Source organism: Oncorhynchus mykiss, chromosome 14 (genome assembly GCF_013265735.2).
Source record: "Oncorhynchus mykiss isolate Arlee chromosome 14, USDA_OmykA_1.1, whole genome shotgun sequence".
In the NCBI taxonomy this organism is placed as follows: domain Eukaryota; kingdom Metazoa; phylum Chordata; class Actinopteri; order Salmoniformes; family Salmonidae; genus Oncorhynchus; species Oncorhynchus mykiss.
The window spans coordinates 7,591,132-7,618,073 of NC_048578.1; the positions used below are offsets into that span (position 1 = coordinate 7,591,132).

Sequence of the window (26,942 nt, forward strand, 5' to 3'; positions counted from 1 at the left end):
AAACCGACCTTTCAAATATTACAAATAAAAAAAGGTTATTTGCATGAGGAGAAATAACACAAAGGGATAGATGATGTAAAAAATAAGCATATACCACTTCTCAAATGTTCCTACAAACCGGAGGCACAAAATGCCAGATGACACCGATGACCAAAGGAAGTTTAGTGACATTTCAACATTCACTGATGTTTTTCTAGGACACAATTGGACATGTTGAGATGTATTCAAACGCAATTTGCTATAATTTAAACTAGTTTAACTCACCTCTAGTGGGGAGTCTGGTTCATCCAGGATGTTCTGTTCGTTCTGCATCCGCTGCATCGTCCCTGTAGAACTGGGGTCCATTATCAGTACGTTCTGACTACAGGGTCTGGCGAACTGACAGTCACTCTTTCTGGAGTCAGTCGTCCTGCACACCTCGTAATTGTACACGTGCTGTAGAGTTCCTGTCCCTAAAGTGTCTGCGTAACGCGGTGGATAATACGGAATAACCGGGAGATTGGAATGATAGAGGATGCGAGACTGTCTCCATCTGTATATTTTTACTGATATAATAACCACTAAACATGTGATGAATAGAAATGAGACTACAGCCAAAGCCAAGACTAAGTAAAAAGTCAGGTTGTCGTTGTACTCTTTGTCGTGCGTAAAGTCAGTGAACTCCGAGAGCACTTCAGGGAAGCTGTCCGCCACCGCCACGTTAACATTGACTATAGCTGAACGAGAGGGCTGCCCGTTGTCCTCCACTACAACAGTGAGCCTTTGTTTCACAGCATCTTTATCATTGACTTGGCGTATAGTTCTTATTTCTCCATTCTGTAAACCCACTTCAAACAGCGCCCTGTCAGTCGCTTTCTGCAGTTTATACGAGAGCCAGGCATTCTGTCCGGAGTCCACATCAACAGCCACCACTTTAGTTACAAGATAGCCCACATCTGCTGAACGAGGCACCATTTCAGCCACCAGAGAGCTGCTAGTCTGGACTGGGTACAGAACCTGAGGCGCGTTGTCGTTCTGGTCCTGGACCAAAATTCTGACAGCCACCACTGAACTGAGAGGGGGAGACCCCCCATCACGTGCAGTGACGTTGAAGTCAAACGACTTGATTTGTTCGTAGTCGAATGACCTAACAGCATGGATGGCACCATTTTCTGAGTTTACTGAGACGAAAGAGGACACAGCCAACCCGTTAACCTGTTTATCATCAAGAAAGTAGGAAACACGAGCATTTTGGCCCCAATCAGCATCACTTGCCCTCACTGCAAATATCGAAAACCCGGGCGAGTTGTTTTCCTGAATAGATTTACTATATTCAGGTTGAACAAACTTGGGTGGGTTGTCATTGACATCTGATACTTTAACTGTTATGTTCTTACTACTAGAGAGAGGCGGAGAGCCTTCATCTGAAACTTTAATAGTGATGTTGTACTCCGACACCGTTTCTCTATCTAAAGGACTTTCGGTGACTATTGTATAATAATCAGTTAACGATGACTCTATTTTGAATGGAATATCTGCATTAATAGAGCACAGAACGATACCGTTCCCATCCGAGTCTGCATCCTCTACGTTAATAACAGCTACAGTGGTACCAAGGGGAGAATCCTCGGAAATCGAATGAGAAAATGACATGAGCTGTATTGTGGGGACATTGTCGTTTTCATCAGTAATTTGTATAACTACTTTACAAGTATCGGCAAGACCCCAGTGGTCTTTTGCCTGTACATTTAATTGATAATTGTTTGTCTTTTCAAAATCTACTTTAGCTACCAATTTAATTTCTCCGGTGCTAACGTTCAGCTCAAACAGTTCTTTAGCTTCTTTGGAGACATGAGCCATAGCAAAAGTTACTTCTCCGTTTATTCCTTTATCTGCATCATTTGCACTGACGGTGGTTATCAAAGTCCCCTTCGGAGAGCTCTCTTTAACATCTGCTTTATAAACTGGTTGGCCACACACTGGTGCATTGTCGTTAGCATCCAGCACTGTAATATGGATGCGGACAGTACCAGACCTCTGAGGCTCGCCTCCGTCTGTAGCTATAAGCACCAACGAGAGGGTCTCCTGCTTCTCTCTGTCCAGGGGGTGTTGTAAAATCATCTCGATGTATTTACCACCGTTGGATAGGCTGTGTACCTCTAATTGGAAATGATCTGTCGGTTTGAGATAGTAATTTTGTATACCGTTAACACCAACGTCTGGGTCGACGGCGCTCTCCAGGGAAAAGCGCGTAGCTGACACGGCAGATTCACTGATTTCCAAACTGATTTCTTCCTTTGGAAATGATGGTGTATTATCGTTAATGTCGCGAACCTCGACTGTAACCCGATATAACTGAATGGGGTTTTCTATAATAAGCTCAAAGCTGAAGCTACACGGGGTAGTCTGTCCGCATAGCTCCTCTCGGTCGATTCGCTCTTTAACAACGAGAATCCCTTTGTCTCGGTTAAGATCTACATACTGTCGAGTTCCTCTGGTTATAATACGAGCTTTACCGGACACTAGCCTCTTCACCTCCAAGCCTAAATCTCTACCAATGTTTCCAACGATCGACCCCTCTGCCTGCTCCTCGGGTATGGTATACCGTGCCTGCCCAGTCACGGAATCTAGGGCGCATAGACAAAGAATGAAAAACAGTACTTGCCATCCGCCTCCACGGCCTGTCGACCACCAATCACCCATTCCACCGAAAAAAACTGATACCTGATATATTTACTCCTTTACTTATACAATATCTGTATATCCAGAAGTGAAGAAAAAAACTACTGTATTTCCGAAAGAAACGAATGAATATAATCCGTGGGATGTCTATGCCAAGAGCTCTCTGTCCGTTTCAGAAGGTCTATCTGCGTCTGTCAGTGAGAGAGAGAATATAGGAGGGCCCCACTGCGCCACTCAGAGATTTAATTAACGTATCGAGTGTATCACTGATCAACAGCGGCACTCGGAGTCCAAACATGGCAAACGCAATGCAGAAACACACAAATCCACGTTTCACATGCGCCAAAACGTCAATAGGTGTTCAATACCGCACAGCCCAGGGAAATTAAGATTTGATAACAAAACAAAGTATTGGAAACTACAGTATTTCTACAGTGCTTCAGGAAAAAGACAAAAGAATGAATTGAAAAAAAACCCCGAATCATATAATCTCAGATTATGTAGGGTTATTGTAAATGCACTATAAGCACCACTGGTCCAGCACAAGTGCGGTGGACAGTGACAGGACGACTGATCAAAAGTGTCAGAGCAACCCCAGCTCAACGACAATATTTTCGTTTCCAAGTCACATATACAAAATAACCTCCACATACCATTTCCTCATAAATACCTGGTCTGTTTTAATTTTTTGTTCGTAAGGAAAAAATAATTATAAGTACAATGGTGATTGTAATGTAAAAATGGAAGACCAATCATTTTTTGTTGTTGTTGACTGATTGTGTACATTGTACAATAAAAATATAACTTGTAAAAAACTGTATTAGTACGTCGGCTTTCATTTCAATCGCTAACTACCAATGCAAGTCTTTATCCACTACATAGACGCTTGAAAACGGCATGCTATGTAGGGTAACCATTCTTACGCATGAAGTAGGCCTACATCACTCAAAAAGAACACTTGCTCAATAGACAGCTGAAAAGAGGCAAAGTATACACTGTATGAGTGAGCGGAGCAGGCCACTTGTCGCTGTCAAGACAAAAATAGGCGCAGGCCACACGGTGTGGTGCTGAAACAACTACAGCACTTAGCCTTTGCTCGGTTGGAAATAATTGGAAAAAGCAAACCTAGAGCTATTTTTTTACGGTACTAAAAACACATCATCTTTAAAAATGCCATATAAAAGGTTAAAGATACTGAGAAAATGAGCCCCGAGGCTCCAGGCGAAGATAGGTGAAAATTGTATTTAAACTGCAAATAAACTCACCTCTAATGGAGAGTCTGGTTCATCCAGGATGTTCTGTTCGTTCTGCATCCGCTGCATCGTCCCTGTAGAACTGGGGTCCATTATCAGTACGTTCTGACTACAGGGTCTGGCGAACTGACAGTCACTCTTTCTGGAGTCAGTCGTCCTGCACACCTCGTAATTGTACACGTGCTGTAGAGTTCCTGTCCCCAAAGTGTCTGCGTAACGTGGTGGATAATACGGAATAACCGGGAGATTGGAATGATAGAGGATGCGAGACTGTCTCCATCTGTATATTTTCACTGATATAATAACCACTAAACATGTAATGAACAAAAATGAGACTACAGCCAAAGCCAAGACTAAGTAAAAAGTCAGATTGTCGTTGTACTCTTTGTCGTGCGTAAAGTCAGTGAACTCCGAGAGCACTTCAGGGAAGCTGTCCGCCACCGCCACGTTAACATTGACTATAGCTGAACGAGAGGGCTGCCCGTTGTCCTCCACTACAACAGTGAGCCTTTGTTTCACAGCATCTTTATCATTGACTTGGCGTATAGTTCTTATTTCTCCATTCTGTAATCCCACTTCAAACAGCGCCCTGTCTGTCACTTTCTGCAGTTTATACGAGAGCCAGGCATTCTGTCCTGAGTCCACATCAACAGCAACCACTTTAGTTACAAGATAGCCAACATCTGCTGAACGAGGCACCATTTCAGCCACCAGAGAGCTGCTAGTCTGGACTGGATACAGAACCTGAGGCGCGTTGTCATTCTGATCTTGTACGTAAATGAGAACAGTAGTATTACTACTAAGGGGTGGGGAGCCTCCATCTTGCGCTTTGATTAGTATTTTGAACTCTTTAACCTGCTCATAGTCAAGTGAACGCACTGAGTGAATGACGCCTTTCTCTGAGTTAATTGAAAAGTAGGTGGAAATTGGGTTTCCGTTTAGCTCACTGTCAATTAGATAATAAGAGATGCGTGCGTTTTGGCCCCTATCTGGATCCGTTGCTTGGATCGCAAGCACAGAAACTCCGGGAGAATTGTTTTCCACAACGTGCGTACTATACACATTTTGACTAAAGGCTGGTGCGTTATCATTAACATCACTGATGTCTAAAACAATAGTTGTCATGCTTGATATCGGCGGCAAACCTTCATCAGTGGCAGTGAGGGTGATGTTGTAGCGAGACACTTTCTCTCGGTCTAAGCTCTTCTCAGTTACCAACGTGTAGTAGTTTCTAAGAGAGGTCTTTATCTTAAATGGGAGGTTTTCGTCGATTCTTAAACGCACCTGTCCATTTTGCCCAGCATCTACATCCTGGACACTTATCAATGCCACAACTGTGCCAGGAATACTATCCTCTGGGATTTTACCAGAAAATGATGTCATGGTTATGATCGGACTATTGTCATTAACGTCTAGAATCTCAATGACTAGTTTACTCGCGCCCGTCAGACCCCACGGGTCTTTAGCTTGAAGGTTAATTTCGTAATTCTGAACAGTTTCGTAATCTAGCTCACCAGTGAGCTTTATCTCCCCAGTATGTGGATCTATATGGAACAAAGGTGGTGTACCCTCCTCCATATGCGTAAATGAATACGTCACATTTCCATTATACCCTTGGTCTGCATCGATGGCACTTACTTGGGCTACAACTGTGCTTCCCAACGCGTTTTCTACAACAGTGACTTTGTACAAAGACTCTGTGAACACAGGCGCATTATCATTTGCATCCAGAACAGTGATATGTATCTTAACAGTTCCAGACCTTTGTGGGTCCCCGCCATCGACTGCAGTTAATATCAGGGAGTGTTCGCTCTGTTTTTCACGGTCAAGTCCAGACTGCAACACCATTTCTGCGTATTTACTTCCATCAGCTCTACTGTGTTGCTTGAGCACAAAATGATCGGTTGGTTTAACTGTGTAGCTTTGCAGTGAGTTCATACCCACGTCAGGATCAGCGGCTCCATCTAATAAGAAAACAGTCCCTATCGGCGAAGACTCCCCAATTTCCAGATGAATGTCCTTTTTTGAAAACACCGGGGCGTTGTCGTTTATGTCTTCAATTTCGATGGTAATCGAATATAATTCAAGTGGGCTTTCAAGAATCATTTCTAAACTGAAGCTACACGGAGATTTCTGACCGCATAATTTCTCCCTGTCAATCCTTTCCTTAACAACCAGATGTCCTTTGTTCTGATTCAGCTCTACATATTGGTTATTACCGTCTATAACTAACCGCGCCCGGCCTGAAATCAGCCTCTTCACGTCCAAACCCAGGTCTTTCGCCACATCTCCGACAAACAAGCCCTTTCTCATTTCCTCTGGTACAGAATATCGAATTTGTCCATTCACCGCACTCAGTACGCAGACAAGCAACATGGAGACTCGCACTTGCCATCTCAAACCCCAGACTGCGCTATTCACAGCCTCTCCAGCGCTCATCCTCCTAAAAATATCCATAACGTTACCCAAAACGGGGAAATATATAATGCAATCCAAAACTCACATACAACAGAAAAGCTCAAGAAGGTGTTGTTGTACTCCGTTAAAACTGCTTCGATGGTTCTGTGCGCAATAATCCTTCCTTGGTCTTGTCACTGACGCATAGTTGCCTTGGAGCAGCAGTTATATGCGCCTGAGCCGAGATAGGTCTCTTGGACAACAGCACCACTCAGAGTGAGTGTGCAGAACGACATTATAGGCCAATGAACCCTCTATTGAAATGAATAACCAATGAATGATTACCCCGCCAAATGTTGTCTCATACATCATGAAACAGAACGTCTCGAGTCAAGGGAGCAGCACCTCAGGGTTAAGATCAGAAGTAAGTGCTGTCTCAAAACCTAGGTACACACAGCCCTGAATGTGTCTAATGGGACACTAATGAGAGCTAGCAGATATGTCTGTTACCAACACATTTCAAACATTTTACATTGACTTGTTGGTAGTAAAACAGCAGCTTATGAAGTCATTTGCCAAGTGGGTTAGAGATTGGATACCACTGAGCCACGACATGGTAATGCTTGTTTGATAGTAAATAACCACCACAGGAGGGCAATAAACAGCCATAGTAGATAGACTACTGATGTATATTACACTGACACTATGTACACTGACATGATGTACACTGACACTGTGTACACTGATACTATGTGCACTGATACTATGTACACTGACACTATGTACACTGACACTATGTACACTGACATTATGTACACTGACACTATGTACACTGATACTATGTACACTGATACTATGTACACTGACACTATGTACACTGATACTATGTACACTGACACTATGTACACTGACACTATGTACACTGACACTATGTACACTGACCGAGTGGACAAAATATTAGGAACAGACTGACAGCTACAATCCCTTATTGATGTCACTTGTTAAATGACTTCAATCAGTGTAGATGAAGGGGAGGAGACGGGTTAAATAAGGATTTTTAGCCTTGAGACAATTGTGGCAGGGATTGTGTATGTGTGCCATTCAGGGTGACAACATATTGAAGTGCCTTTGAACATGGTATGTGTAAGTGCGCTCAACAGTTTCCTGTGTGTATCAAGAATGTTCTACCACCCAAAGGACATCCAGCCAACTTGACACAACTGTGGGAAGTATCAGGGTCAACATGGGCCAGCATCAGTGTGGAACGGTTGCGACACCTTGGCCCGACAAACTGAGGCTGTTCTGAGGGGAAAAGGAGGTGCAACTCAATATTAGTAAGGTGTTCCTAATGTTTTGTGCACTCAATTTATGTACGAGCAGAGCAAATCAACCAGCAAAACAAATCCTGTTGAGACAGGTTCCATTTATAGCACAGTCACAAAGCCATTGTGTGGTCAGTTTTAGATCTCGGCACTACAAAATTACAGTGAGCAGACACACTCCACCCTCCCTCCCTCAGAAATGGCTTGTATGATCCACATGAACACGTTTGTATGTACAACTACAACAAAACATAGCCACAGGTCTAAAATCCATAGCAAACAACAATTTGCTGGTGAAGTTCACACACAAAGAAATATATAGTTTGGATGAAAATAAAAGCGACGTGTCAAAGCACGTCGCTTGTCTGTCTGTCTTGTCCGTCTCACTCACTCACTCACTCACTCACTCACTCACTCACTCACTCACTCACACTCTCTCTCTCTCTCTCTCTCTCTCTCTCTCTCTCTCTCTCTCTCTCTCTCTCTCTCTCTCTCTCTCTCTCTCTCTCTCTCTCTCTCTCTCTCTCTCTCTCTCTCTCTCTCTCTCTCTCTCTCTCTCTCTCTCTCTCTCTCTCTCTCTCTCTCTCTCGACTTCTACCGAAGGTAACTCCTCTCCCTGTTCGTGCGGCGCTCGGCGTCGCCGGTTTACTAGCTTGTGAGTATTAGCTTTCAGTATTCTATGCTGTTTTATTGTTTTCGCATTGACGTATGTGTATGTAGTGTCGGAACTGTGGTTGTTCCTCCATGTACTGACACGAGTTTGCATTCCTTCGAGAGCGTTGTTTGGACATTCATCTGGGCCAAATTTGTATTGCTGGACTATGTGTACAGATCTCTACATTAAACACGCTTCTCAAAAAATCCCTGCTCTCCTGCGCCTGACTCCTACACCTCTCACCGAGACGCACTTTATCACTCTCTCTCTCTCTCGCTCTCTCTCTCTCTCTCTCTCTCTCTCTCTCTCTCTCTCTCTCTCTCTCTCTCTCTCTCTCTCTCTCTCTCTCTCTCTCTCTCTCTCTCTCTCTCTCTCTCTCTCTCTCTCTCTCTCTCTCTCTCTCTCTCTCTCTCTCGACTTCTACCGAAGGTAACTCCTCTCCCTGTTCGTGCGGCGCTCGGCATCGCCGGTTTACTAGCTTGTGAGTATTAGCTTTCAGTATTCTATGCTGTTTTATTGTTTTCGCATTGACGTATGTGTATGTAGTGTCGGAACTGTGGTTGTTCCTCCATGTACTGACACGAGTTTGCATTCCTTCGAGAGCGTTGTTTGGACATTCATCTGGGCCAAATTTGTATTGCTGGACTATGTGTACAGATCTCTACATTAAACACGCTTCTCAAAAAATCCCTGCTCTCCTGCGCCTGACTCCTACACCTCTCACCGAGACGCACTTTATCACTCTCTCTCTCTCTCGCTCTCTCTCTCTCTCTCTCTCTCTCTCTCTCTCTCTCTCTCTCTCTCTCTCTCTCTCTCTCTCTCTCTCTCTCGATATGTGTGGTTCAGTAGTCATCCCTGTATGAATATGATTCATGATCCAATCTGATAAGTCCAGTGACCTACATCTGAGATGGGAGCACAATCATTCGGCAGAAAGAGGGCCAGTTCAACACTGCCCTATTGACACAGAAATCACACTAATACTGCCTTCTAATCTCAAAGCTACCACAGAGATTTGTGTGTATGCACAAGGTTGATCAGCTTAATGTGTATTTAGCTACTCTTCTTGGGTCCACATAAAACATGACATAATACAGAACATTAGCAGACACAGTGCAGGTGCATTTATACGGAGACTTGATTACACACAGGTGGATTGTATTTATCATCATTAGTCATTTAGGTCAACATTGGATCATTCAGAGATCCTCACTGAACTTCTGGAGAGAGTTTGCTGCACTGAAAGTAAAGGGGCTGAATAATTTTGCACGCCCAATTTTTCAATTTTTGATTTGTTAAAAAAGTTTGAAATATCCAATAAATGTCGTTCCACTTCATGATTGTGTCCCACTTGTTGTTGATTCTTCACAAAAAAAATACAGTTTTATATCTTTATGTTTGAAGCCTGAAATGTGGCAAAAGGTCGCAAAGTTCAAGGGGGCCGAATACTTTCGCAAGGCACTGTATATACTGTATATATATATATATCCCCTGGCCCTGATGATGTAGACAACCTTGAACATGCATCTTCAACCTCACCCTAGAATGTCATGTCATCCCCAAGTTGTGGAAAACAGCATTTGACCTACCTCTTTTGAACGGAGGTGATCCCACACTACTGAGCAACTATTGGCCCATATCTAAATGGTCTGCTTTGGCAAAAGTATTGGAGTCCCTAGTCAATAAGCAGCTTAAAGCCTACCACCAGGAAAACAATGTATTGAGTGGTACGCAATCAGCTTTCAGGTCAAGCCACAACACTGTTACAGCAACGTTGAATGTTTTGGGTGATATTCACCGTGTCCTGGATAAGAAGTTGCATTGTGCATCTGTGTTCATAGACTGGTCAAAGGCATTTGACGCTGTGGACCACACTGTCTTGCAGATGACACTGTTTTCTACTCAAGTGGCAGCAGTATTACTTTGGCTTTTGAAAAAGCTCAACATACTGTAGCTTTTACCATCATTCAACAGAATCTGTACGAGTTGAAGCTTGTTCCGAATTCCTCAAAAACAAAGTGCATGGTATTTTACAACGCTAAAAAAATGATGTCGTTTATGGGCAGACCCCAAGCACTACCCTGAAGGCACTTGATTCCATGTATAATGGGTAGGTTTATTACCAACCAAAAGCATCTGACACACCACTGTGATCTCTAAAGTGCTGTTGGCTGGTCTTCGTTGACTCTACGTAGGCTTAAACGTTGGTCTACTATGATCTATTAGGCCATTTTGGGAAAACTGCAGCTTTATCTCTGTTCTTCTTTGATAAGGTCTTAAAAATAAATACCAGTCACGGTCTCACTCTTACTTACATTTAACGGTTCCTAAAATCAGATCATGGCAAATGGTGTTTTAGCTGCTCAGCTCCGTGGTCTTGGAATTCTCTCCAGACCAGCTGGAAGCTCCAGGGTCTTGTTTAAAAGTTTGGTTGACTCACATGTTACTGAGGAATGTGATTGTCAGTAGGACTTGATGCAGTGGTACATATGATCAATAAAAAAAAAAATCTACAACGCTTGTATGTTTCTGTAATTGTATTGTATGTGTTTACATCAACATGTAGTTCATGGTGTGTCTCTGTCTGTAAGTTGTTATTGTTCCCCCCCTGCTGCAGTCTCGGTTGGACCAGGTCTCTCTTGAAAAACAGATTTTTATCTCAGTACCCTGGATAATTGAAGGTTAAATAAAATGACCTTACGTGCTTTGTTGTGAGTACAAAGCCACTTGGAAATAGTTTAGATTGATGCACGGTTCTTTCTTTGGAGCTATACAAAGGAAAATACAATGTAGTTGCCGTTTTGAAGGCAGACAAGTGACAGACAAGTGGAGAGAGAAAAGGGAACGTTTCTCACCTGTCATATATGTAGAGGAGGTCCGTTCAGAGGGAGAGGGAGGCCAAAGAGAGACAGAGGGAAAGAGAGGGGGGAAAGCAAACCGTTAGGAAGACATTCCTATGATTGTTTGATATTTGATATTGTTGGCCGACACAAAATTGGACCAGACAAATTGGAAAGCAGTGTTCTGTGAAGGAATTATCATAATCTCTGTACCAGGGCATCTGTACGACCCCAACACTACAGTGGGGCCTTATTCGCAGGTACAGGCTCTCAACAGAACTGCAGTCGATTCCTGATCAATGCAACATCTAATAGGACTATTCTGAATGTGATCACTAAACCAGAGTGTGGAGATATCAAAAGCAAGTAAACAGAAATGTACCACACAACTCAACACAATGCACACACTTAGGCCCAGGAGTGTTTCCTGATGACCTGAGCAGGAAAAGGCTCGGCCACTAGTTAAATCCCTGTAACGCACTGCATATCCCATTGGCTGGGCCATGGCTACAGTATAACACAGCATAGCAGACAAATTGGGATTTCATAATGCTGTTTATGCTTCACATTTTTTCTTCTTCTCCCATGACTGAAATGTGGACCATTACAGAGCCTGCAGCCATAACATGAGCACACATGGGTTCACATGGAAATCTAACCAATGTGACAAGCTCTCCGCTCTGCGTTGAGGACTCACAGTCACACACAGTCACACACAGTCACACACAGTCACACACAGTCACACACACACACACAGTCACACACACACACACACACACACACACACACACACACACACACACACACACACACACACACACACGATAACCATTACAACGTTTAACCTCTGACCTGAGTACAGCCAGATCACTACTGACCAGGACAACTGAACACAGCAACAGTGAAGCTCTATTAGAGGCCATCAGAGTAGCAACCTCTGACCTTTCATTATAACCGTTTCAATGAGAGGTCATATGAGGTGACATAGTGTGACATAACCAATGTAGATGTAACATAACCACTGTAGGTGTGACATAACCACTGTCGGTGTGACATAACCACTGCAGGTGTGACATAACCACTGTAGGTGTGACATAACCACTGTAGGTGTGACATAACCACTGTAGGTGTGACATAACCACTGTAGGTGTGACATAACCACTGTCGGTGTGACATAACCACTGTAGGTGTGACATAACCACTGTAGGTGTGACATAACCACCGTAGGTGTAACATAACCACTGTAGGTGTGACATAACCACTGTAGGTGTGACATAACCACTGTCGGTGTGACATAACCACTGTAGGTGTGACATAACCACTGTAGGTGTGACATAACCACTGTAGGTGTGACATAACCACTGTAGGTTTGACATAACCACTGTAGGTTTGACATAACCACGGTAGGTGTGACATAACCACTGTCGGTGTGACATAACCACTGTAGGTGTGACATAACCACTGTAGGTGTGACATAACCACTGTAGGTGTGACATAACTACGTGATGATATCAAGATAAAAGAAATAGCAGCTTGCAAACTGGTTTTAGCTCCCAAAACAAACCAACTAACACAGAGATCAGCCTGATAGACAACCACACACAGAGAAACAGAGTACCCAGAAAGGACAGGCAGGGCAGTAGAATGATAGCCTACACAAGAGATGATGACACTCTCACATTTACATTTTAGTCATTTAGCAGATGCTCTTATCTAGAGCGACTTGAGTGTATACATTTGCATACTGGTCCCCCATGGGAATAGAACCCACATCCCTGGCGATGCAAGCACCATGCTCTACCAACTGAACCAGACAGTTGCTGGTAGACGAGCAGAGCTATAAGATATAAAGGAAAGGGGATACCCAGTTAGTTGCACAACTGAACGCATTCAACCGATGCAATGCTTTGCCATAGCTGACACTTAATGAACTACGTCATCAGAAGTCCATTCCCAAAGGCTCACCTTGAGACTTGTGCGTCTGAGTGTGCCTTTTTGATAGGCCATGCCGCTTTTCCTCAATGGGTCAGTGTCTATGGAGGGCCCGAAACGGAAGTCACCTTTCCACGAGCCAGTGGTCAGAAAGGAGTCGTATTGGTCATCTTTCAGGACAGTTCCACACCGGCTGACGTCAGCGTATCTCGGGGGGCCGTAGACCGCGGGGAAGACTGGGAGGCTAGACGCGCGGTACACAAACCCGCGTCGACACATCCTGAAGTACACGACCGCACTGATCAGAACAAGGAGGAGAGAAGACACGGTCGCCAGGGCGATTTTCAAATAAAGCGTCAAATTATAGCTCGCCTGTGAGTCATCGTCCGTGTTCTCAAAAAGCTCATTTAAAACAGGCATGTCATCGCCAATGACTACATTGACTGTGGCAGTGGCTGAGAGAGACTGAGGCCCGTTGTCCCTTACCATGATGACAAGAGTTTGTTTAGGCTCGTCCTGCTCTACAAATGGCCTCACAGTCCGGATTTCCCCGCTGTGCAGGCCCACAGTGAAGAGGTTGGGCTGTGACGCTTTGACCACATGGTAGGAGAGCCACGCGTTATTGCCAGAGTCAGCATCTACAGCAAGCACTTTGGTAACCAGGTAACCTTTAGGTGCCTCCAGTGGCACCAGGTCCTCAGCGATGAAGCCAGATGATTGGACAGGATACAGAACAACAGGTGTGTTGTCGTTATGGTCACCGACGAACACCCTCACAGTGCAAGTACTGGAAAGAGGAGTGTCACCAACGTCTTGAGCTGTCACTCCTACCTGATAGTGACTGGCCTGCTCATAATCAAAGGGGCGCGAGGTGAAGAGCTCTCCGGTCTCCGCGTTAATGGAGAGGGAAGAGAATGTTTCTGGGGTCATGCCTTCTGATAAAGAGTACAGTATTTTCGCATTGGGTCCTGCGTCTAGATCCTCGGCTCTCACCCTTATCACCAACGTGCCTCTGTGTTGGTTTTCCCAAACGTTGGCGGTGTACTCGCTCTGCGTAAAAATAGGGGGGTTGTCATTCACGTCACCCACTGTGATGGATATCACGTTTCTACTGAACAGTTCGGGAGAACCAGAGTCGATAGCTGTCACTGTGATGTTATAGTGTGGGTTCATCTCTCTATCTAATATACCATCAGTCACCAACATATAGTAATTCTTAACCTCTGATATCAACTTGAAAGGTATGTCGTTTGAGATGGCACACTTGACCCGACCACTGTTTCCAGTGTCCAGGTCATACACGTTAAGCAGAGCAACCATGGTACCGGGTTTAGAATCCTCAGAAATGATAGCCGTGGCTGATTTCACTGCAATAACTGGTTCATTGTCGTTCACATCAATCACTTCAATGATGAGTTTACAGTGTGATGCCTGACCCCCGCCATCTTTAGCCTGGACATCAAGTTCATGCGCACTCGCCTCCTCATAGTCCACTTGACCCGCCACCCTCACCTCCCCACTCACAGGGTCAATTTCCACGATGCCTCTAGTTTTGTCAGACACGTGGCTGAAATAGTAGGTTATCTCCCCATATGCACCGTCATCTAAATCAGTGGCGTTCAGCGTCGCCACCAAAACGCCCGTGGCAGAATTCTCTATCAGAGAGGCTCTGTAAGTCCTCTGGCTGAAAACGGGGACGTTGTCATTGGCATCCAGAACATGGATGTGAACAGACGCGGTACCTGACCTGGCAGGATTACCCCCGTCAACCCCACTGATGGTCAGAGTGTATTCGGCCTGGTTCTCTCGGTCCAAAGTTTTTTTCAGAACCAGCTCTGGGTATGCTATTCCATTCACTTGAGTGTTCATTTCTAAGGCAAAATGATCGTTGTGACTCAGTTTATAATCACGAACCGAGTTGGTTCCCAAATCAGGGTCATGCGCACTCTCCAGAGGGAAGCGTCTCCCCGGCACCGTCGACTCGACCAGGTCCAGATCAATTAACCCAGTAGCAAAAGCAGGGCTATTGTCATTCATATCCTGAATGTCCAAAACAAGACTGTACACTTTGAGCGGATCCTCCAGCAGCAGCTGATACTGTAGGACGCAGACAGCTGCCTGCGCGCACAACTCCTCTCTATCTATCCTCTCGCTGACCAACAGAGAGCCCGAACCATAGTCAAGCTCACAAAGCTGCCGAGTGCCCTCCGCCACGATGCGGGCTCGACGTGCACCAATCTCAACTAATTTCAGCCCCAGATCCAGAGCCAGGTTCCCAATGACCGAGCCGCGCTCCATCTCCTCTGGTACGGAGTAGCGCACATCTCCAAACGACGCGCCGAAGAGAAGCACAATCCCCCAAAATCGCAGCCAGCCACTCCGTTTTACATACAGTTGCTCGATGGTAAACCCCTTGTTGGTAATACGATTTATTAGTTGTAAATCCATGTTTAAACACGACTAAGATTAGTTATAAAATATATAGTTTGGTTGAAAATAAATATAGCATCAAAGCGACGCAGTGACCTTCTTATACTCGTCTCGAGCCGAGTAGAGCATGCCCTACTCCGGAGCCTGCTCGTGTCAGTTAGGATTTCTCTCCTCCCGCCTCAATCGCGTGCACTCACTCTCACTATGACTGGGCTACCAAAGTTCTCGCTCTCTTGCTCTCTCTTCCTCTCTCTCTCTCTCTCTCTCTCTCTCTCTCTCTCTCTCTCTCTCACACACACACACACACACACACACACACACACACACACACACACAATTCCTGTAACAATTACACGGATGGGGAGGGAGAGCATTGGATTGTATTAAGCCATATTTCAATTCAGCGCGATAAAATAGCGTCACCCAGAGACCTAGATAATAATTGCATTATATAATATCTGATGATGTGACTTGATCTACAAAATACGTTGCATTAGAAATGTCTATCGTGTTTGCATGTTACTGATTAGGTCATGTCCTCTGATTACTGTGTCCTAAGAGAATGTCAAAGTAGTTCGACAAGTAAGGTTGTCAACAAGTTGTTGTAAAAGTCTATACTGTCACTTCAACAACAGACATGTTGTTGCCTACACATGTGAACATGACACACATTTGCCAGACAAACTGCACCAATCAGGTTGTCGGATCGCATACGATGTGCTGAGTGTTAAGACCCGTCAGCTCAACGGCACCCGAGCTTCATGACAACACCAGTGGGTGGAGAACTGGATCTATTAAAACACTGCTGGTGAACAGCGACACTTTGAGTATACCTTTCAAAATGACACACAGCAACTATTTTTCAAAATGATTTACAAAACGTGAATAATACCTATAGCCTGCTTTATAGCTATTGAGAATAACTTTTACCCTGCGTTTATCGAAATAAGCATAACCAAATAGACGGATAGGAAATGCCACGATGTATGTCCACAACATATAAATCGTCGCACGAATACAGTCCGCATACTGAAATATAAGGTGCAAGGCAAGTACGATGTGTAATCCTGGATTTACAGCCAGCACACCCAATGTAATCTACAAAAACAGAGAAGATGGCACGAAAGAATAGTGTTGACACGTCAGTCAATCAATGATGAATGATCCCTACTGGTTTATAGACATTTTCCACATTTCAGCACCATGGACAGAAACAACGAGAGGCCTTCAGCGGAACTGCACTTTAAAAACTCGCACACTGATTCTCTCATAATTCTACAAAAAGCTCGCCAGACACAGCAATTCTCTTTTGTAAACCCTTTCCAAACAAACATTCACTCAAAAAGTGCCAAATTCCGATTATCAACTCATTTTCTGTAACCTCAAATATGTGAAGCATGAGTGAAATATCCACCGAATATACAATATACATACAAAAATATGTGGACACCCCTTCAAATTAGTGGATTCGTCTTATTCAGCCACACCCGTTGCCGACAGGTGTATAAAATCGAGCAAACAGCCATGCAATTTCCAAAGACAAACACTGGCAGTAGAATGGCCTTACTGAAGAGCTCAGTGACTTTCAACATGGCACAGTCTTAGGATGCCACCTTTCCAACAAGTCAGTTCATCAAACTTCTGCCCTGCTACAGCTGCTCTGGTCAACTGTAGGTGTTGTTATGTACATCTAGGAGCCACAACGGCTCAGCCGCACAAGCTCACAGAATGGGACCGCCGAGTGCTGAAGCGCATTGCGTGTAACAACCGTCTGTCCTCTGTTGCAACACTCACTACAGAGTTCAAAACTACCTCTGGAAGCAATGTCAGCATAATAACTTTTTCGTTGGGAGCTTCATTAAATGTGTTTCCATGTCCGAGCAGCCTAAGAATGCCAAGCGTCGGGTGGAGTGGTGTGAAGCTCACCGCCTTTGGACTCTGGGGCAGTGGAAACGTGGTTCTCTGGAGTGATGAATCATGCTTCACCATCTGGCAGTCAGACGGTCTAATCTGGGTTTGGCGGATGCCAGTAGAAAGCTACCTGCCTGAATGCATAGTGCCAACTGTAAAGTTTGGTGGAGGAGGAATAATGGCTTTGGGCTGTTTATCATGGTTCAGGCTAGGCCCCTTAGTTCCAGTGAAGAGAAATCTTAATGCATGCAATGACATTCTAGCCGATTCTCTCCTTCCAGCTTTGTGGCAACAGTTTGTGGAAGGCCCTTTCCTGTTTCAGAATGACAATGCCCCTGTGCACAAAGCGAGGTCCATACAGAAATGGTTTGTCGAGATCGGTGTGGAAGAACTTAACTGGTCTGCAAAGAGCACTGACCTCAACACCATCAAAGACCTTTCGGATAATTTGGAATGCCGACTGCGAGCCAGGCCCAATCGCCCAACATCAGTGTCTGACCTCACTAATGCTCTTGTGGCTGAATGGAAGCAATTCCCATCAGCAATGTTCCAACATCTAGTGAAAAGCCTTCCCAGAAGAGTTGGAGGCTGTTATGGCAGCAAAGGGGGGACCAACTCCATATTAATGCCCATGATTTTTGAACGAGATGTTCCACGAGCAGGTGTCCACATACTTTTGGTAACGTAGTGTATCAATCACAAACATAAGCGAACCACATCAGAAGTAAGTAAAAAAATAAAAATAATAATACACATGTAATATCAAATCAAGCTGTAGGTTATCATTTATATTGCATGGGGCAGAAATAATGATCTAAAACATCACAAATTGTATGAAACCTGGAGCCTGTATAATCGATACCTAATAGGGAATGAGTAAATTCGTGGGTGTAGCCTTGTAATTTCTCCAGGGGAAAAAGTGATTGCACAAGGCATTTTCGCTGAAATTAAATTATTATATTGAAAGTATAGCCTTTATTCTATCATATGTAGGCCAAAAACAAATGTAATTTATTATTATTTACCTACCTTTGGGGACCTATCAGAGTCATCAAACGCTTCAGCAAAGTCAGTTGGAGTTTTTCTCAGAGTCTGGTCGGTAGGCAGCGTGTTGTCATTGTAAGATCTGACAAACTTGAAGTCACTGGAGCGCGAACCCGTCGTCAGGTAGGTGTCATAATTGTAGGTGCTGCGGAGAGTTCCCGCGCCATCTACATCTGCGTAGTTTGGAGGGAGATACGCACTTGGGATGGTGACAGCTCCATCAAACAACAGTCTAGGCTTTCTCCTGCGGCAAAAACTCACGGCCAGGATGACAATAATGAAGGTGAGGAAAAAGGTGGAGACGGACACCAAAGCGATGATCAGATAAGAGGTGAGTTTGGAATTGCTCTCATCATAAGATATATCTTTCAGTTCTGGCACTTCAGCCAAGTTGTCAGAAATCACTAAATACATAGCACATGTCGCAGAGAGAGAGGGCTGTCCGTTATCTTTTACTGACACAATAAGGTTCTGTTTCATGCTGTCAGATTCAGAAATGTCCCGCTGTGTCCTGTGTCCTGAAGTCCCGGATCAGTGGATTTGACTATATGATAGGACAGCCAGGCGTTCTGGCCGGAGTCCGCGTCCACCGCTATCACCTTGGAAACAAGAGAGCCCCCGTGTGCAGCTTTGGGGACCAGCTCGGTCATGAAGGAGTTCCCCTCCGGAGCGGGATATAGTATCTGAGGAGAGTTGTCATTCACATCCGTTATGAACACACTGACGGTGACGTTTCTGCTGAGCGGAGGAGAACCATTGTCCCTGGCCACAACGTGGACTTTAAAGCTCCTGAACTGTTCATAATCAAACGACCTCACAGCGTGGATCATCCCAGTGTCTCCGTTAACGGATAAGAACGAGGACACCGGGACACCGTTCACATCACCGGGTAAGATAGAGTAAATCACTGTACCATTCTGTCTCCAGTCTGGGTCTCGAGCAGTAACAGAACACACGGAGGAGTCTGGTTTGTTATTTTCGGTCACGTGGGCGCTATAGGACTGTTCCTCAAACACAGGTGGGTTGTCGTTGACGTCAGCTACAGATAACTGAACGGTTTTAGAGGAGGACAGAGGTGGAGAGCCCTCGTCGGTGGCAATGATTGTAATGTTGTAATCAGAAACTAGTTCACGGTCCAGTTCGCCCGTGGTCACCAGAGAATAGTAGTTTTTGATGGATGGCACCAGATTAAAAGGAACGTTTTGCCGAATGGAGCAGTGGACCTGTCGGTTATTCTCAGAGTCTCTATCCTGGACGTTAATGATGCCCACCTCTGTGCCAGGTGACGCGTTCTCAGGTATGGGGTTACTCAGAGATTTCAGATATATTACAGGGGCGTTGTCATTTACATCCGTGATATCAATAATGACTTTTGAATCAGATGAAAGACCGTAACCATCTTTACCCTCTATGCGCATTTCATATTTTGGGTCGCCTTCGAAATCTATCGGACCTATCACCTTAATTTCTCCAGTATTGTGGCCCAAAGAAAATACCTTTATTGCTTTGTCAGATATGCGACTGAATTCATACGTCACTTCCCCATTCACTCCCTCGTCTGCATCTGTAGCACTTACTGTAACCACTACAGTACCTAAAGGAGAGTTTTCAGGCAGACTGGCTTTATAGACGGCCTGGCTAAACACTGGGGCGTTATCGTTAGCATCCAGTACAGTGACGTGTATGACTACAGTACCTGATCTCTGCGGAGTGCCGCCATCTATTGCTGTTAGCAGTAAACTCATGTCCTGTTTTTCTTCACGATCTAGTTCTTTATCTAAAACCAACTCTACGTTCTTTCTTCCATCTGTGTAATCGTGAACAGACAGCACAAAATGTTCATTACTTTGTAATGTATACCTTTGCACTGTGTTCTGTCCCATGTCTGCGTCATGTGCCTCGTTAACACGATAGCGAGCCCCTTTGACTGCCAACTCACTAATTTCCAATTTGATTGTGTCCTTCGGGAAAATGGGTGAATTATCATTGACATCCTCAATCAGTAGTGATACACGATGCAATTCCAAAGGACCTTCAAGAACCAACTCGAATGTAAGCATACACGAAACCTTATCTCCACATAGCTCCTCTCTGTCAATCCTTTCCGCAACAATCAAATCCCCGGTACTCTGATTAATATCACAATAACGTTCATAGTTCCCCTCGGTATCAATTCGGGCCTTACGAGCGGACAGTCTGCTGGCTTTCAAACCGAGATCTTTGGCTATATTTCCAATTACAGATCTGCGTTTCATCTCCTCCGGAAAAGAATAGCTCACGTCTCCAAAGGCGGTGTCCAGCGTTTGGAGAAAGAATGCAAATCTGCAGACCAGGCCTGTCACCGATATTCCTTTGTGACCCATCCTTGGACTATAAACTGCAAACTAGCATATGATTAGATACTGGAATGTAAAGAAATAGTGTTCCACAAAAATATGGAGTCTGATTAAAATAATATCCACCGAATGTGGCAGAAATCTGACCGTTTCCAAATATTTTCTTCCGCTAAATGGCACCAGAGCACACTGGCCTGGAAACAGAACGAAGTGGGTGGAGAACTGGATCTATAAAAACACAGCTGGTGAATAGCGACACAGTGAGTACTCTTTAGAAATGACATATGGTAACAAACCTTCTAAATCTACAGTATATTTCACGAAAAGTCACCATAGGAATCTGTAGCCTATATAAGTGGGCTGCATGATTGAATAGGTAGACTACTACTGTAATTACGTAAATAAGACAAATATAGAGAAAAACAGTCAACGGCAGTAAAACGCACAACACATCAATCACGGAAGGGTAAATCCATTCGATTTCAATCCCTTTTTTGACAGCATCCCTGAAACAAAACTTTCTGTTCATGTTTTCCCGTGGAGAAGAGGTCAGAAAGGGACTTTTTGGACCTGAAGGCCAAAACATCCAGGAGATAAAGGTGCTCAAAGTTGACTCATGTTTCATACCATTGGACATCCATGAGTTCCTAACTGGAAGATACAAACGGTTGAGTTGGAAATCATTTAAAAGCTTACAAACAGTGTTGTCAAACCACGTTATTATTTCTAAAAATATGTATATATATTTTTAAATCATTCTGATTCCTATGTAAAATAGCATTTTTGAGTGACTAGAATGTAACCCATAATATTTGTTTTGGATAGCCTTTAGTTGTTCGATTTTGTTAGATATAAACCTTTAACATCAAGTATCTAACCATGTGTCAACTGTGGTTTTTAAAAATATTTGCATATGTTGTAGCTCAGACCCTATTCTGCGCTGTGCCCGCTATCGGTTGAGATACAACATGCTCTTGAATACTGGGTGGATGTCATTTCAATCATAGAAATACATTTAATAGAACGGACCTATCCCTTCAGACCAGAGTAATTTAGCTTGTAGACAGACCACTGTCGAATGTCAACTTGAATGGTCATGTCTTTTCTATGATCTATATTTCTATGATATCAATAGGTTTACAGTATATTGAGAATTGGCAGTATAATTTAAAACAACAGATATTCCCATTCAAGTCAACATTCTCTGATGTGTGGGCCTCCACCCATCTTTGTGGTACTATTTCAAAGTTGAAATGTAAATGTTATTGCAATTTTTTTTGTACATTTATCAGCCAAAACATGACACCCACATTCAAAATAGGGTCTAAGATACAACAAAAGTGAACATGAAAAAACTCTGAGTTTACGCGTTTTTTAGATAATTAATGTTAAAGGTTTAAAAAAAATATATATATCATTTTTTTTACTCCCCCCCAATATAGTTTAACAACCCTGTTTGTAAGCTTTTTATATATGATATCAATCTAAACCTTTTGTTGATATTTTCCAGCGATGAAGACATGGTTGTCTCATGGTGTGGTGTGGTATGTAACATCAGTCAACTTTGAGCACATTTATCTCTTGAATATTTTGGAATTCCGGTCCAAAAAGTCACTTACCGAACACCTCTACAACAGTGCAAATGCTTTCCGTTTGAGTTATATTAGGTTTTATTTTCATCTTTTTTGTTTCAAGTTGTTTAATCTTCTCTTCTCATAGTAATCTCATGCCACTAGATATATAAAATAAAAATAATAATTACAAGCCCTTTTTTTGCTTTCTACATTTGATATTGGTAATCATCACTAGTACGTCGACTGAGTGAACCAATCATTTGACCACTGGTGTCCACTTCCTATATTGTGCTGGAGCATGGTGATCAACTTCCTGTGATCTGGTGGACTGTGGTGGTTGACTTCCTGGAAGGTTTCGTTCAAATCAAAACGGGTGACGTCAAAAAGTGATAGAGTTCAAATCGATTTACCAGGCATTAAAATCCATATCAGACTATTTTCACGAGTTAAGATATAGATTGAAAGAAATACGTTGCAAAGTGAACACATATCCAAAAAGGTATAGGTCTACGTTGCAGGTATCATATTTGAGGTGCAACATACAAAAACAGAGAGTATGGCAATGAATGAAAGTAATGACAGTCAAAATGCGATGAAAAGTAAACCCTAAAGGTTGTAAAAATTTCATTTCAGCACCATGGACAGCGACATACACATGCCGCTGCTCAACGCTTCTCTCATCACTCTGTCTTAGTCGCTCTCTTCATACCGTATTTATATTTTGTAAACCCTTTCCAAATAGGCCTGCACTCGAACAGGGCAAACAAGGCTACTAACTCATTTTAACCTTAAACATACAGCGTGTAGGCATATGTAAAAAAAAACATCTAAATCAATCAATCACATCATAGACATTACAGCTCAAAGCACATACTCAAAACAAAATAATTCCATCCACAAAATAGATTAGCATAAAACATTTTCACTTCAATTTTGTCATCAATTATCATTATCATAAATATAATCAAACCTAAAGCATGAACAAGTTAATCAATATGGTGCTTTCAAGACAACTCGGAAACTCTGATCCTCTGAATAAAAATGTTGGTATGTTTTTTGCGTAGAGCTTCCTATTGGTTGATTCTGATACTTTCGAAGTGGGGAACTCGGAGCTCATCTTTCTACAATGAGTTTCCAAGTAGGAAATGTGCGAATTTTCCGAGTTCCAAGTTGTCTTGAAAAGGGCAAACTGGGGCATTGACTTAGGTTACTCCTGTGAGAATACTGAATTAATCCAGGGGAAAAAAGGTTATTGTACAAATCAAATCAAATATTATTGGTCACATACACATGGTTAGCAGATTAATGCGAGTGTAGCGGAATGCTTGTGCTTCTAGTTCCGACAGTGCAGCAATATCTAACAAGTAATCTAACAATTCCACAACAACTACCTGATACACACAAATATAAAGGGATGGAATAAGAACAAGAACATTTAAATAAACTCAGCAAAAAAAGAAACGTCCTCTAAATGTCAACTGCATTTCATTTCAGCAAACTTAATTAAAATGTGTAAATATTTGTATGAACATAACAAAATTCAACAATTGAGACATAAACTGAACACGTTTCACAGACATGTGACTAACAGAAATGGAATAATGTGTCTCTGAACAAAGGGGGGGTCAAAATCAAAAGTAACAGTCAGTATCTGGTGTGGCCACCAGCTGCATTAAGTACTGCAGTGCATCTCCTACTCATGAACTTCACCAGATTTGCCAGTTCTTGCTGTGAGATGTTACTCCACACTTCCACCAAGGCACATGCAAGTTCCCAGACATTTCTGTGGGGAATGGCCCTAGCCCTCACCCTCTGATCAAACAGGTCCCAGACATGCTCAATGGGATTGAGATCCGGGCTCTTCGCTGGCTATGGCAGAACACTGACATTCCTGTCTTGCAGGAAATTATGCGTAGAATTACGCACAGCATTTTCATGCTGGAGGGTCATGTCAGGATGAGCCTGCAGGAAGGGTACCACATGAGGGAGGAGGATGTCTTCCTTGTAACGCAGCATTGAGCATTGAGATTGCCTGCAATGACAGCAAGCTCAGTCCGATGATGCTGTGACACACCGCCTCAGACCATGACGGACCCTCCACCTCAAATCGATCCCGCTCCAGAGTACAGGCCTCGGTGTAACGCTCATTCCTTCGATGATAAACGCGAATCCGACCATCACTCCTGGTCAGACAAAACCGTGACTCGTCAGTGAAGAGCACTTTTTGCCAGTACTGTCTGGTCCAGCAACGGTGGGTTTGTGCCCATAGGCAACGTTATTGCAGACAGTCTGAGCACTGATGGAGGGATTGTGCGTTTCTGGTGTAACTCGGGCAGGTGTTGTTGCTATCCTGTACCTGTCCCGCAGGTGTAATGTTCGGATTTACTGATCCTGTGCAGGTGTTGTTACCTGTGGTCTGCCACTGCGAGGACTATCATCTGTCGCTTCTGTTTCCTTGTAGCGCTCACAGTACAGACATTGCAATTTATTTCCCTGGCCACATCTGCAGTCCTCATGCCTCCATGCAGCATTTTGAAACGTCTTCTTATTTCACCTTTATTTAACCAGGTAGGCTAGTTGAGAAAAAGTTCTCATTTGCAACTGCGACCTGGCCAAGATAAAGCAAAGCAGTTCGACACATACAACAACACAGAGTTACACATGGAATAAAGAAACATACAATCAATAATACAGTTGAAAAATCTATATACAGCATGTGCAAATGAGGTAGGATAAGAGAGGTAAGGCAATAAATAGGCCATGGTGTCGAAGTAATTACAATATAGCAATTAAACACTGGAATGGTAGAATGTGCATGCCTAAGGCACATTCACGCAGATGATTACGGACCCTGGGCATCTTTCTTTTAGTTTTCAGAGTCAGTAGACAGGCCTCTTTAGTGTCCTAAGTTTTCTGTGACCTTAACTGCCTACCGTCTGTAAGCTGTTAGTGTCTTAACGACCGTTCCACAGGTGCATGTTCATTAATTGTTTATGGTTCATTGAACAAGCATGGCAAACAGTGTTTAAACGCTTTACAATGACGATCTGTGAAGTTATTTGGATTTTGATGAATCACCTTTGAAAGACAGGGTCCTAAACTTGTTTTTCAACTACTCCACAAATTTGTTGTAAACAAACTATAGTTTTGGCAGGTCGGTTAGGACATCTACTTTGGGCATGACACGAGTAGTTTTTCCAACAATTGTTTACAGACAGATTATTTAACTTATTATTCACAGTATCACAATTCCAGTGGGTCAGAAGTTTACATACACTTAGTTGACTGTGCCTTTAAACAGCTTGGAAAATTCCCAAAAATGATGTCATGGCTTTAGAAGCTTCTAATTGACATCATTTGAGTCAATTGGAGGTGTACCTGTGGAAGTATTTCAAGGCCTACCTTCAAACTCAGTGCCTCTTTGCTTGACATCATGGGAAAATCAAAAGAAATCAGCCAAGACCTCAGAAAGAAAATTGTAGACCTCCACAAGTCTGGTTCATCCTGGGGAGCAATTTCCAAATGCCTGAAGGTACCACGTTCGTCTGTACAAACAATAGTACGCAAGTATAAACACCATGGGACCACGCAGCCATCACACTACTCAGGAAGGAGACGCGTTCGGTCTCCTAGAGATGAACGTACTTTGGTGCGAAAAGTGCAAATCAATCCCAAAACAACAGCAAAGGACCTTGTGAATATGCTGGAGGAAACAGGTACAAACGTATCTATATCCACAGTAAAATGAGTCCTACATCGACATAACCTGAAAGGCCGCTTAGCGAGGAAGAAGCCCCTGCTCCAAAACCGCCATAAAAAAGCCAGACTACGGTTTGCAACTGCACATGGGGACAAAGATTGTGCTTTTGGGGGAATGTCCTCTGGTCTGATGAAACAAAAATAGAACTGTTTCGCCAGTCCTCCATAGTTATGTTTGGAGGAAAAAGGGGGAGGCTTGCAAGCCAAAGAACACCATTCCAACCGTGAAGTACGGGGGAGGCAGCATCATGTTGTGGGGGTGCTTTGCTGTAGGAGGGACTGGTGCACTTAACAAAATAGATGGCATATTGAGGAAGGAATATTATGAGGATATATTGAAGCAACAACTCAAGACATAAGTCAGGAAGTTAAAGCTTGGTCGCAAATGGGTCTTCCAAATGAACAATGACCCCAAGCATACCTCCAAAGTTGTGGCAAAATGGCTTAAGGACAACAAAGTCAAGGTATTGGAGTGGCCATCACAAAGCCCTGACCTCTATCCTATAGAAAATTTGTGGGCAGAACTGAAAAAGCGTGTGTGAGCAACTACAAACCTGACTCAGTTACACCAGCTCTGTCAAGAGGAATGGGCCAAAATTCACCCAACTTATTGTGGGAAGCTTGTGGAAGAATAACAATTTAAAGGTGTTACGGATGTGAAACGGCTAGGTAGTTAGCGGTGGTGCGCGCTAATAGCATTTCAATTGGTGACGTCACTTGCTTTGAGACCTTGAAGTCGTGGTTCCCCTTGCTCTGCAAGGGCCGTGGCTTTTGTGGAGTGATGGGTAACGATGCTTCGAGACTGACTGTTGATGTGTGCAGAGCGTC

At 43.5% G+C, this 26,942-nt stretch overlaps 3 protein-coding genes and 1 pseudogene across 4 annotated transcripts in view; all 4 read right to left on the reverse strand.

The window, feature by feature from the left end:
* LOC110488686 (protocadherin gamma-C5-like) overlaps positions 1-26,942 on the reverse strand; it is a 207,731-nt gene that overhangs the window by 158,771 nt on the left and 22,018 nt on the right. The gene's annotated exons all lie outside the window — the stretch shown is intronic.
* Positions 256-2,845, reverse strand: LOC110488687 (protocadherin beta-16-like). The gene has a single exon (XM_021560999.2). The coding sequence runs from the start codon at positions 2,680-2,682 to the stop codon at positions 256-258; it is 2,427 nt and encodes an 808-aa protein (XP_021416674.1). The 5' UTR covers positions 2,683-2,845.
* On the reverse strand, positions 11,733-15,687 carry LOC110487712 (protocadherin beta-15). Its single transcript, XM_021559624.2, has 2 exons — positions 13,094-15,687; positions 11,733-11,741 (listed from the first exon to the last, which is right to left on the reverse strand). Exons 1-2 carry the CDS (start codon positions 15,506-15,508, stop codon positions 11,733-11,735), a joined length of 2,424 nt encoding a protein of 807 aa, XP_021415299.2. The 5' UTR covers positions 15,509-15,687.
* On the reverse strand, positions 18,419-20,968 carry LOC110488688 (annotated as a pseudogene).

Excerpts from the sequence above, each read along its gene's own strand:
- LOC110487712 (XM_021559624.2), bottom strand. The coding sequence starts at position 15,508 with ATGGATTTACAACTAATAAATCGTATTACCAACAAGGGGTTTACCATC.
- LOC110488687 (XM_021560999.2), bottom strand. The coding sequence starts at position 2,682 with ATGGGTGATTGGTGGTCGACAGGCCGTGGAGGCGGATGGCAAGTACTG.